This window comes from Pseudophryne corroboree, chromosome 2 (assembly GCF_028390025.1).
Source record: "Pseudophryne corroboree isolate aPseCor3 chromosome 2, aPseCor3.hap2, whole genome shotgun sequence".
In the NCBI taxonomy this organism is placed as follows: domain Eukaryota; kingdom Metazoa; phylum Chordata; class Amphibia; order Anura; family Myobatrachidae; genus Pseudophryne; species Pseudophryne corroboree.
Window position 1 is genome coordinate 96,703,864 of NC_086445.1, and position 13,661 is coordinate 96,717,524.

General features: G+C 46.6%; 1 protein-coding gene across 3 annotated transcripts in view; it reads left to right on the forward strand.

Annotated features, from left to right (window-relative positions):
- The window catches only part of DYNC2H1 (dynein cytoplasmic 2 heavy chain 1), a 1,021,614-nt gene that overhangs the window by 344,042 nt on the left and 663,911 nt on the right, over positions 1 to 13,661 (forward strand). For all 3 annotated transcript variants that reach the window (XM_063951545.1, XM_063951543.1, XM_063951544.1), the window contains exon 51: positions 9,702 to 9,815. In XM_063951545.1, the coding sequence (XP_063807615.1) occupies positions 9,702 to 9,815 (114 nt within the window). The remainder of the gene's footprint in view (positions 1 to 9,701; positions 9,816 to 13,661) is intronic.

Below are 13,661 nucleotides of genomic sequence, written 5' to 3' on the forward strand. Positions count from 1 at the left end.
CCGATAGACCGACCCCAAATAACTCCTCCCCTTTATACGGCAATACTTCCATATGCCGTTTGGAATCCGCATCACCTGACCACTGTCGCGTCCATAACCCTCTTCTGGCAGAAATGGACAGCGCACTTACTCTTGATGCCAGAGTGCAAATATCCCTCTGTGCATCTCGCATATATAGAAATGCATCCTTTAAATGCTCTATAGTCAATAATATACTGTCCCTGTCCATGGTATCAATATTTTCAGTCAGGGAATCCGACCAAGCCACCCCAGCACTGCACATCCAGGCTGAGGCGATTGCTGGTCGCAGTATAATACCAGTATGTGTGTATATACTTTTAAGGATATTTTCCAGCTTCCTATCAGCTGGTTCCTTGAGGGCGGCCGTATCAGGAGACGGTAACGCCACTTGTTTTGATAAGCGTGTGAGCGCCTTATCTACCCTAGGGGGTGTTTCCCAACGCGCCCTAACCTCTGGCGGGAAAGGGTATAATGCCAATAATTTTTTAGAAATTAGCAGTTTTTTATCGGGGGAAACCCACGCTTCATCACACACCTCATTTAATTCATCTGATTCAGGAAAAACTACGGGTAGTTTTTTCACACCCCACATAATACCCTTTTTTGTGGTACTTGTAGTATCAGAAATGTTCAAAACCTCCTTCATTGCCGTGATCATGTAACGTGTGGCCCTACTGGAAAATACGTTTGTTTCCTCACCGTCGACACTGGAGTCAGTGTCCGTGTCTGGGTCTGTGTCGACCATCTGAGGTAACGGGCGCTTTAGAGCCCCCGACGGTGTTTGAGACGCCTGTACAGGTAATAACTGATTTGCCGGCTGTCTCATGTCGTCAACAGTCTTTTGTAAAGTGCTGACGCTATCACGTAATTCCTTCCATAAGACCATCCAGTCAGGTGTCGACTCCCTAGGGGGTGACATCACTATTACAGGCAATTGCTCCGCCTCCATACCATTTTCCTCCTCATACATGTCGACACAACGTACCGACACACAGCACACACACAGGGAATGCTCTGATAGAGGACAGGACCCCACTAGCCCTTTGGGGAGACAGAGGGAGAGTTTGCCAGCACACACCAGAGCGCTATATATATATACAGGGATAACCTTATATAAGTGTTTTTCCCCTTATATAGCTGCTGTATTGATTTATCTGCCAAATTAGTGCCCCCCCTCTCTTGTTTTACCCTGTTTCTGTAGTGCAGGACTGCAGGGGAGAGTCAGGGAGCTTCCCTCCAACGGAGCTGTGAGGGAAAATGGCGCCAGTGTGCTGAGGAGATAGGCTCCGCCCCTTTCTCGGCGGCCTTTCTCCCGCTTTTTTAAGAAAAAACTGGCAGGGGTTAAATGCATCCATATAGCCCAGGAGCTATATGTGATGTATTTTTTGCCATCTAAGGTATTTTTATTGCGTCTCAGGGCGCCCCCCCCCAGCGCCCTGCACCCTCAGTGACCGGAGTGTGAAGTGTGCTGAGAGCAATGGCGCACAGCTGCGGTGCTGTGCGCTACCTTATTGAAGACAGGACGTCTTCTGCCGCCGATTTTCCGGACCTCTTCTGCTCTTCTGGCTCTGTAAGGGGGACGGCGGCGCGGCTCTAGGACCCATCCATGGCTGGGCCTGTGATCGTCCCTCTGGAGCTAATGTCCAGTAGCCTAAGAAGCCCAATCCACTCTGCACGCAGGTGAGTTCGCTTCTTCTCCCCTTAGTCCCTCGATGCAGTGAGCCTGTTGCCAGCAGGACTCACTGAAAATAAAAAACCTAATTTAAACTTTTACTCTAAGCAGCTCAGGAGAGCCACCTAGATTGCACCCTTCTCGTTCGGGCACAAAAATCTAACTGAGGCTTGGAGGAGGGTCATAGGGGGAGGAGCCAGTGCACACCAGCTAGTCCTAAAGCTTTTACTTTTGTGCCCAGTCTCCTGCGGAGCCGCTATTCCCCATGGTCCTTTCGGAGTTCCCAGCATCCACTAGGACGTCAGAGAAAATATCTTACGTGGAAGACTGTCAAACTGTTGGCCTTGGCTTCAGCAAGACGTGTCTCGGAGCTGGTGGCTTTGTCTCACAAGAGCACCTATTTAATTTTCCATGAGAACAGAGCTGAACTCAGAACTCGTCAGCAATTTCTTCCTAAAGTGGTGTCTACATTTCACATCAACCAACATATTGTGGTTCCGGTTATCACCGACACTTCCACTACTTCAAAATCTTTGTATTTTATGAGGGCTTTGAAGGTATAAGTAAAGAGGACAGCTCATCACAAAAAAAGTATGACTCGCTGTTCGTCCTATGGTGGTCATTCCGAGTTGTTCGCTCGTAGCCGTTTTTCACGACGGAGCGATTAGGTAGAAAATGCGCATGCGCTTAGTTATTTAACACAAAACTTAGTAGATTTACACAAGCTCGAGCGACGTTTTTTCAACGCTCGAGTGATCGTAGTGTGATTGACAGGAAGTGGGTGTTTCTGGGCGGAAACTGTCCGTTTTCAGGAAGTGTGCTAAAAAACGCATGCGTTCCAGGTAAAAACACAGGAGTGGCTGGAGAAACGGGGGAGTGGCTGGCCGAACACAGGGCGTGTTTGTGACGTCAAACCAGGAACTAAACGGACTGAGGTGATCGCAATCTAGGAGTAGGTCTGGAGCTACTCAGAAACTACATGGAATTATTTAGTAGCAGTTCTGCTAATCTTTCGTTCGCTATTCTGCTAAGCTAAGATACACTCCCAGAGGGCAGCGGTCTAGCGTTTGCAATGCTGCTAAAAGCAGCTAGCGAGCGAACAACTCGGAATGACCATCTATATGATCTCAATAAAATGAGGTGTCCTTCTTCAAAGCAGACAATTGCACGCTGGATCAGGCTCACTATCCAGCATGCTTATTCCACGACAGGCTTGCTGTTCCAAAATCTGTACAGGCCCACTCTACTAAGTCGGTGGGTTCTTCCTGGGTGGCTGCCCGGGGTGTCTCTGCTTTACAGCTCTGCCGAGCAGCTACTTGGTCATGTTCGAACACGTTTGCTAAGTTCTACAAGTTCGATACTTTGGTCTCTGAGGACCTTCAGTTTGGTCAACCAGTTCTGCAGGATCCTCAGCACTCTCCCACCTGGTTTGGGAGCTTTGGTACATCCCCATGGTACTAAATGGAACCCCAGTGTACTCTAGGACGTAAGAGAAAATAGAATTTTAATTACCTACCGGTAAATCCTTTTCTCGTAGTCCGTAGAGGATACTGGGCGTCCGCCCAGTGCTTCGTTCTTCCTGCACTGTTACTTGGTTAAGTATTGTTGGTTCAGCTGTTGCTGTTCCTGTTTAAAGTTGGGTTAGCTTAGCTTTCCTCTGTTTGTGTGTGCTGGTTTCGGAATCTCACCACTATCCTTCTCTCAAAGTATGTCCGTCTCCTCGGGCACAGTTTCCTAGACTGAGTCTGGTAGGAGGGGCATAGAGGGAGGAGCCAGCCCACACTATCAAATTCTTAAAGTGCCCTTGGCTCCTGGTGGACCCATCTACAACCCATGGTACTAAATGGAACCCCAGTATCCTCTACGGACTACGAGAAAAGGATTTACCAGTAGGTAATTAAAATCCTATTTTTTTCTAAATGATCTTTCTAAACAGCGTATTATACGTACCTTAGAAAGAGTCGCTCCAACAACTCCCCACCGGGTTGCGACAATGCTTACCAACGAGTACAGTGCTGTTTCGGTGGGCGTCTGTGTCGGATCAACCAGCAAGTTCAGCAGACGTTACCAGGCTGTGTCCGGAGCACGGGGAACGGGAAGAAGGTAAGGCTTCGGTCCTGCTTAGAGGGGGAACACGGACACAGCCGCACTGTTTTGGGAGGAGACTACCAAACAGTCACTGATGCGGCTGCCACCTACAGTGCCCCAGCTCTAAGCCTTAGGGATCATAGGCTCCAGGGGTAGCATGAGGCCGCGATCCCTAGGGTTGATGTCAGCAGTGGGGAGTTAGACGCTCCCCTGGTCGCCCCTACCCCCGGTTCATGACCAGTTTTCTCTGAGTCTCCGCCATGAACTGTTTTCCTGCTTCCGTCTGATAAGCTGTGTACTAAGGGGACCCAGTCCAGCATAGGCGGCTGTCTGACTGGTGCGTCAGTGTTCACTTGGGCATCTGTGTTCACTATAGGTTCACGGAGCGGTGGTGTACACTAATAGCGTCTGGATCCACTGGATCGCAAACGTATTGATCAGTTCTGTAAGCGGGGTGAGTCTCCCTGTATCCCACTCTACTGAGTACGGGTTATACAGCACTAAGGGGGTCATTCCGACCCGTTCGCACGCAGCGATTCTTTGCTGTGGTACGAACGGTTCGGGACTGCGCACTGCGCACGCACTTTCAGTACCCGGAAACAGCCGTCGCGAGGCAACGATGCCGGAAACCAGGAAAGCGGTCGCAGCAGTGACCGCAAGAAGATTGACAGGAGGAAGGCGTATCGGGGCGTCAACTGATCGTTTTCCGGGAGTGGTCCAGCGAACGCAGGCGTGTCCAGGCATTTAGAGGGCAGATTTTTGACGTCAAATCCGGGCCCGCCATCGCTGGATCCGTCGCAAAGGGTAAGTAGGTATAGGGCTGCTCTTGTTTTGCTTTAAACTTTTTTTAGCATAGCAGGGCTGCACAAGCGATCGCAGCCCTGCTATGCTAAAATACACTCCCCCATAGGCGGCGTCTAGTTGATCGCCCGAGCGGCTAAAAGTTGCTATGTGTGATCAACTCGGAATGACCCCCTAAATCTTTATCTACCTTTGAGTACGAATAGTTGGATAAGTGCCTAATGCATATGAGTCTGATAAATATTACTGTTGTTTTCTTTCGCTGTGCGTCTGAATATGGTTAAAACTTATATAAGGTAATGCAGTAATATGTTTCTCCTACATACTTGAAATGTATCTGTAGTTGATTATGTGCTCATATTGCTTATTATACTAATGTATAACCTGTGACAGAATTATAGTAAAGTCAGCAATCACACTAGTAATCAATCAGTTTTTTCTGTCTATTCCGATCCTCATTACTGGTGCTAAGCAGGGTAGGGTCGGATTGTATGTCACTTTAACATATCTTAAAGTGATTTCAGTCACAAATTGTGTAGTACACTGTGATAGTGTTTGATTATTTATCATGTCTAAGAGCGGCAAAGGTGAGGAAAATACACTCACAGCAGCACCAACACTCATGTTATGTTTATCATGCAAAGCTGGGTAAACCTCTCAGGATCTGGTTCAGGATGGTTTGTGTGCAAATTGTTTTAGCTTTCACCAAGGTGTCTTGAAAAATTGAAGGCAGACACAGGTGCAAGTTGATCCCCCATGGGCTATGTTTGCACAGACATTATCCAGTATAGCTGAGCGGATAATTCCAACTTCTGTACCAGGGATAGGTTACACTATTAACCCTTATATGCAGCATTCCACCTGCGGTTTATCATTTCCAGCAGGGGAAGCAGTAGCCCCTCAACAGAAACAGGCTGAAAAGCCAGTGGTAAGTAAATCACATAGACAAGAAACAACATCTTCACAGTCTACACATGTTTCAGATGAGGATTCGTTGGAGGAGGAAAACTCATTACATTCTGGTTCTGCATACGAAGATGAGGAAGAAGGGGGATTTGCAAGAGGCAGTTCAGAAATTGCTTCAGTCTGGAGTAATCATTCCAGTTCCTCCTGCACAACGAGGACAGGGTTTCTACTCCAACCTGTTTCTAGTTCAGAAGCCAAATGGGTCGTTCTGGCCCATACTCAATCTCAAAATGCTGAACAAGTACATTTGGGTGCCTCGTTTTCATATGGAGACTTTATGTTCCATCATTTTGGCCATGGAGCCAGGGAATTTTATGGTATCTCTTGATATCCAGGATGCTTACCTACATGTTCCTATAGCCCTGTCCCATCAGCGCTATCTCAGGTTCGCTATCCTCCAACAGTATTTTCAGTTCCAGGCCCTGGCATTCGGATTGGTCACATCCTCCAGAGTATTCACCAAGATTATGCTGGTAATTGCAATTTATCTCCGCCAGCAGGGGATAAGAATTTTTCCATACCTAGACGATGTTTTAATCCTGGCACTGTCTCAGGAATTGCTTTTGTGTCATCTGCAACAGACAATAGAGTGTCTGCAGAAGCACGGTTGGCTCATAAATTGGGAAAAATCGTCTCTGGTCCTGTCCCAGCGGATGACTCACTTTGAGGCTGTATTGGATTTGAGTCTTCAGAGAGTAACTTTACCGCTGAACAAAATATCCAAATTTCAGTTAAGGATTCAGGAGCTGCTACACAGTCGAAAGGTATCCATTCACGTAGCAATGCGTGTGTGTGATGGGATTGGTGGTGTCAACATTCGACGTGGTAAAGTATGCTTCGTTCCATTCAAGGCCTCTGCAACATCTGATCTTTACCAAATGGAATGGTTTTCATCAGACAATAAAAACGCATACTATGGTCCTTACTTGGGAAGTAAGGAGGTCATTAGCCTGGTGGCTACAGACATCCCATCTGAACAAAGGGAAACGCTTTTGTATATCAGATTGGGAAATTCTGACAACAGATGCCAGCCTTCAGGGCTGGGGAGCAGTGTCAGGAAGGATTTGCTTCCAGGAGCAGTGGACCAAGGAAAAAAAGTTGCCTGCCAATAAATATATTGGAACTCCGAGCCATATACATGGCACTGAATCAGGCAAAGGACATCCTTCAGGGAAAACCAGTTCAGATCCGCTCAGACAATGCGACAGCAGTAGCGTACCTCAACCATCAGGGAGGAACTCACAGGCAAAAAGCAATGAAAGAGGGAAGTCACACGTTAAAGTGGGCAGAACTTCATCTTCCAGCCTTGTCCGCAGTGTTCGTCCTAGGAGTCATAAACTGGGAATCGGATTTTCTTAGTCTGCACACCATTCACGCAAATGAATGGGCTCTACACCTGGAAGTCTTCCAGATCCTGGTCGACAGATGGGGGTTGCCAGAGATAGATCTCATGGCGTCCCGTCAGAACAACAAGGTTCCTGCATACGGATCAAGAACAAAGGATCCCAAAGGCAACTTTGTGGATGCCCTGTTGGTGAGATGGGACTTTCTTCTGGCATATGTGTTTCCTCCCATCGCCCTGTTACCCAGGGTGGTGAAAAAGGTAAAACAAGGAAAGGGTGCCCTTATACTAATAGCTCCGGCTTGGCCCAGAAGACATTGGTACACAGATCTGCAGAGGATGTTGATGGATGCCCCATTCCTACTCCCTCAACGTCCAGATCTACTGATGCAAGGGCCTTGTTATCACAGACATCTGGATCGACTGTCTTTGACGGCGTGGCTCTTGAGACCTCTATCCTGAAGTCAAGAGGATTCTCACAACAGGTAATTCAAACAATGCGCAGAGCAAGGAAACCTTCCTCGGCTCGCATTTATCACCAAATATGGCAAGCCTATATTCAGTGGTGTAGTGAACGGAAATTTGACCCTAGGTCTTTCAGAGTTTCCGGAGTCCTAGCATTCCTTCAGGCAGGAATAGATAAAGGTTTAAGTGTGGCTTCCTTGAGAGTGCAAGTGTCAGCACTCGCTGTGTGGTTTCAAAGGAAAATTGCCAACCTACAGGATGTGCACAATTCTTCCAGGGAATGCTACGCATTCAACCTCCTTTTGTTCCTCCTACAGTGCCTTCGGACTTAAGTTTAGTTCTAAAGGCCCTTCAAGTTGCCCCAATTAAACCACTTAATAGAGTGGATCTTAAATGGTTGACAGCTAAAGTTCTCTTTCTGCTGGCTATTGCTTCAGCTAGAAGAGTTTCAGATTTAGGGGCATTGTTATATCATCCTCCTTTTCTGATTTTTTTTTATCCAGATAGAGCAGTTCTCAGAACTAAATCTGGGTATCTTCCTAAGGTGGTGTCTAAATTACACCTTAACAAAGAAATTGTACTCCTGGCTACCCAGGGGCCGGACCTTTCTGTGGGAGATCAATCGTTGTACGTAGTCCATGCCTTAAGAATCTGCATACTGTAGATCGTACCAGTGCTATCAAAAAGACAGATTCTCTCTTTGTTCTCTACGGATTTCACAAGAGAGGATGGCCTGCTGATAAGCAGACACTGGCGAGATGGCTTCGGATGATGATTTCAGAAGCATATTCTCAAGCTGATCCCCCTGTTCCGGATAATGTCTCTGCTCACTCTACTCGTAAGGTAGGTCCATCATGGGCAGCACAATGTGGTGCTTCAGCAGAACAGATATGTAAGGCAGCCACATGGTCTTCCATTAACACATTCATTAGACATTATGCCGTTGATACCTTTGTCTCTCAGGATGCTGAATTCGGGCCAAGGATTCTCCTGTCCAATCAGGAGTGTCCCCACCACTAAATTGCTTTGGGACATCCCATTGTTATCCTGTGGATACGACCCTGCAGGATAAATATACGTTATGGTAAGAACTTACCGTTGATAACGGTATTTCTTCTAAGTCCACAGGTTCCACAGGGATCCCACCCTGACGCACCTGATTTGAGGATCCTTTTTCTCACTAACCTCTTCCTTCTTGTACGGACGGGTGTGCATGTGTGTTCTTCTCGCCTGAATAGGGCTCTCTATGATGCTCCTGCCTTGAGCTTTGGAAAGCAACTGATTTGCCTGAGCCAGGCGGCGGGGTTATACGGATGAGCCCGTTGCATGCTGGGAGGCCGAAAAGCTTTGACCATTTGGTGCAAATCCGCTGTCGCTGCATCATATCCCAATGTATCCTGTGGAACCTGTGGACTAAGGAGAAATACCGTTATCAGCGGTAAGTTCTTATCATAACGTACAGATGGGTTCACCTTTATCTTGACCTTTAATAGGATTAATTGAGCCTGGCCAGTCGGACTTAATCCCCTGCTGTAATGACTTAATCCCCTGCTGTATTTTTCTCTGTATTGTATTGCAAATGAGAACAATAGATGAAGGGTTTATGCTAATAAATCATGTTGTGCCTAGGCGCAGAAAACTAGTCAAGATAACCGTGGACCCATCTGTATATCATGATTGGTCTTAGATTAGATTTTGACCTGTTTTAGAATGTAGGATGTTTCGTGGGATTAACCCTATCACTGCCACTAAAGTAAGATCAGTAACAGAGCTGCCCAAATCTAGTATAGCCACGGCCATACTGAAGAGCGTAGGTATACTGTACACAGTGTACTCTATACGGATCATTTAGTAAACTATAGTTAGTCAGATTTGCGTTTGCATTATGGGTTGAACTCAATGGACATTTTTGTCTTTTTTTCAACCTAACCATCTATGTTACTATGTTACTGTATGTTTATTGTGACACATATTGTAGTCTCATGTTTTATGGAAGAGTATTGCCCCTTCTTTTCAAAATGCTGCCCTAAATTAATGTACACCGGTATGTATGGCTATGTCTGGGTTATGTAATGTCTCCTAATAAGCCTATTGGCGGGTTTTAATCAGTTTGTGCTCTACATCTCCAGTTGTGCAAGAGGAATTAGAGTCTCACATGTAACCAATGGTCTACCAGTGTGACATTTTATTTTACAAAGAAAAACGTGTCCTATTAAGGGGACATATTGTCTTAAAAGCTGTGTATTGCTAGAATAATCTTGGATGGTGGCATTTACTTGGATGGCAGATTTCTTCATCGTTTCCTTCTCTCATATAACCAGCGACTCACGTTTCTCTCTTATACAGGTGAGGTCCCCGGATTATATACTATGGAGGAACTGGAGCCTCTGCTATCACCATTAAAGGACCAGGCATCTGAAGATGGCTTCACAGGACCATTATTTGCTTATTTTACTCTAAGTAAGCACTTTTACTTGCTCCCCCCTATCCTGATAAACATCTTCACTAAACCATGATAGTGGGATTTATTACTGATGCACAATGTGATGTCACCGACAGCCACCAATCAGGTGCTGAGACTTGTCTGCTATACTGTAGTTTAGAAAATGAAAGCAAATGCCTGCTGGTCTGCTGTAGGTTATCATACTTTATTTTTTGTACAGTTCCCAGGGCACCATTATTTTCATAAATGTGCCCTATGTTGTGCAGTAAAAGTTTATATCTCCATAAGGCACCGTCTATAGGATCACCCCCGGCCCATGCCACATCTGATCTACCTGGAACTTGAAGAGTCTAGTGCTGCCTGGGCTAGGCTCCGTAAGACGCAGCACCAGTCCCCAGCAGCGGATACACTGCACCTCCTCTGGGGTGGCGTCTCAGTGCGTCCACTGTGCTGAATCTGCCCTTGAGCCAGACCTGTATCAGGAGTAGTCACTGAATGTGTCTTGCTAAAATTATTTCAAAACGTGTAAACGCTTATCTCTATAATGTATTGATGTAATCAGTTGTATATTTTTGTACTTGGAACATGTGTATTACAAAGATATATCTCTTCCTAACAAAGATTCTAGAGATATTTACAGACGTCACTCAAATACATACTTGAATACTATGCTGGTATGTCTGGGTAACTACTGAATTCCAGGGAGACCTCCCAGACTTGCGGGAGAGTAGACAGCCTCCCGGATCCTCGCACTCATCAAGTGAATTGGACGATCCGGGCACTTAGTAACACGAGTCGCTGGGTATTGTGTTTTTACGACCCTGCTGCCTGATGTCCTGGATCACAGCAGAGATGGGCCACACTGATGCAATTTGTGGCACTAAGTTCCCTACACCTCCCACTTGGACCTCCTCTGTGACATCTACTGTATGTGGTGGTGGACTCTTCTAGTTAATTGCTAATATCATTATAATCTACTGTATGGGTTATATTGTTTAGCAATAGACACTGCATTTACAGTGGACAGAAAAGAGGATTTTGGTACTTACCGATAAATCCATTTCTCTGAATCCTCTAGGGGACACTGGAGTTCCTCTTAGACATTAGGGGTGTGAAGCCTGCAACCGGAGGTGTGGCACAACATAAAAAAAATTGCATTGTCTGCACAGCCGGTTCCTCCCCCTTCACGCCCCTCATGCCTCAGGTTTGAAAATTTTGACTGAGAGACGAGGGCACGATACGAGAGCCTATGGCGAGGAACCGAACCGTACAACATGCCAAACAGTATCCAAGAAACTTCTTTAAACGAAAAACCAACACTGCTTGTACGAACTGTATGAACAAGAACTATAAACACAGCAGGATTGACAGCACAGAGGCGGGCGTCCAGTGTCCCCTAGAGGATTCAGAGAAATGGATTTATCGGTAAGTACCAAAATCCTCTTTTCTCTTTCATCCACTAGGGGACACTGGAGTTCCTCTTAGACATTAGGGGACGTCCCAAAGTTATCTCCCAGGGTGGGAGTGTTGTCTGTTGCCTGCAAAACCAAACGTCCGAACTTAGCATCCTCGGACGCAAAGGTATCAAACTTATAAAATTTCGCGAACGTGTGGGCTGAGGACCATGTCGCCGCTCTGCAAAGTTGAGAAGTGGAAACACCTCTGGCAGCCGCCCAGGAGGCACCCACTGATCGAGTAGTATGCGCACTCGTCCGCAACAGAACCTGTTTACCACAGGCAATATAAGCTTGCCTAATGGCAAGTCTAATCCATCGAGACAGGGTCTGCTTAGAAGCTGGCCAACCCTTCTTTGGTCCATCATAAAGTACGAACAAATGGTCTGACTTTCGGAAGGACGATGTAACTTGTACATACACCCTTAAAGCTCGGACAACATCCAAGGACACATCCCCATCCGCTAGATCCTTGAAGGATGGGACCACAATTGGTTGGTTTACATGAAAACCCGAAACAACCTTAGGGAGGAAATCTGCTCTTGTACGGAGTTCTGCCCGATCCTCATGAAAAATCAAAAAGGGAATTTTACACGACAAGGCTCCTAACTCAGAGACCCGCCTAGCCGAAGCTAGAGCTAGCAATAAAGTAACCTTCCAAGAAAGATATTTTAGATCTGTCCTTGGTAACGGCTCAAATAAATGTGATCTCAAAAAATCTAACACCAAGTTTAGATCCCATGGTGCCGTGGGGGAACGAAAAGGGGGCTGTATCCGTAACACCCCCTGTAAAAAGGTCTGAACTTCTGGTAAGGATGCCAACCGTTGTTGAAAAAGAATGGAAAGAGCCGACACCTGAACCTTCAGAGATCCCAACCGTAAACCTAAGGTTAGTCCGGCTTGAAGGAAGAGTAAAAGTCTGGATAAGTGGAAGGTCTTCGAATCCCATCCACGTTCCTGACACCAGTCTATGTATTTCTTCCAAATCCTGTAGTAATGCCCAGCTGTCACCGGCTTCCTAGCCGCAATCATTGTAGGAATAGCTCTTCTAGGTATTCCTCTGTTCCTTAAGATCCTGGTTTCAACAGCCACGCCGTCAAACGCGGTCTGTTCAGGTCTGGGTGAAGAAACTGTCCTTGAGACAGTAGGTCCTCTCTTTGAGGTAACCGCCAAGGATCTCCCGACAGCAACCCTTGTAGGTCTGAGTACCAACTCCTGCGTGGCCAATCCGGAGCGATCAGAATCGCCCACACTCGTTCTCGTTTCAACCTCTTCAGTATCTTTGGTCTGAGTGGGAAGGGTGGAAAGATGTAAACCATTTCGTAATCCCAATGAAGTGTCAACGCATCTACTCCTTCTGCTGCAGTATCCCTTGTCCTGGATACATATCTTGGCAGCTGGTGGTTCTGCCTCGACGCCATGAGGTCGACCTGCGGAAGGCCCCATCTCCGCACTACCATCTTGAAGATCCGTGGATGAAGACACCACTCTCCCTATGCATGTCCTGTCGACTGAGATAATCTGCTTCCCAATTTTCTACACCTGGGATGAATATTGCCGAGAGGATGATGTTTCGCCTCTCCGCCCACAACAGGATCTTTGTTGATTCCTTTAACGCCATCTTGCTCTTTGTTCCCCCTTGACGGTTTATGTAAGCAGTCGTCGTGACATTGTCCGACTGTATTCGTACATGTTGACCCATGACCAGATCTTCTGCCAAGAGAAGTGCATTGTAAACTGCTCTTAATTCGAGAATGTTTATGGGTAATCTGCTCTCCTGCAATGTCCATCTTCCCTGAAATTGATGGTCTTCCAGGACGGCACCCCAAACTCTGAGACTGGCGTCCGTTGTCAGAATCCTCCAGTCCCAAATGCCGCATCTTTTCCCTGCTGCAAGATTCTTGTGCACCAACCACCATGTCAGGGAGACACTCACTTGTGGTTGAAGGCTAATTCTGCGATGAAGCAGCCAATGTGAACCTGCTCCGTGAACATTGAGGCTCATCTGAAAAGGTCGGGAATGAAGTCTGCCGTACTGGAGAGCTTCGAACGACGCTACCATCTTCCCGAGAAGTTGTACACAGAGGTGTAGAGAAACCGTCGGTGTCTTAAGTACCTTAGTCACCAATTTCCGTATGTCCTGAATCTTGGATTCTGGCAGAAAAATTCTCAATTCCACCGTGTCCAATATCAGGCCTAGGAACTGAATACTTTGAGTTGGAATGAGGTTGGATTTCTGGAAATTCACAATCCATCCGTGTTGGATCATAAATTGGTGAGATGTCTGAGCATCCTTTATCAGCTTCTCCTGAGAAGAGGCCTTGATTAGGAGATCGTCTAGATACGGAATTATTGTGATTCCCAGCAACCTTAATTCTGCCACCATGACCGCCATGATCTTCGTGAAGA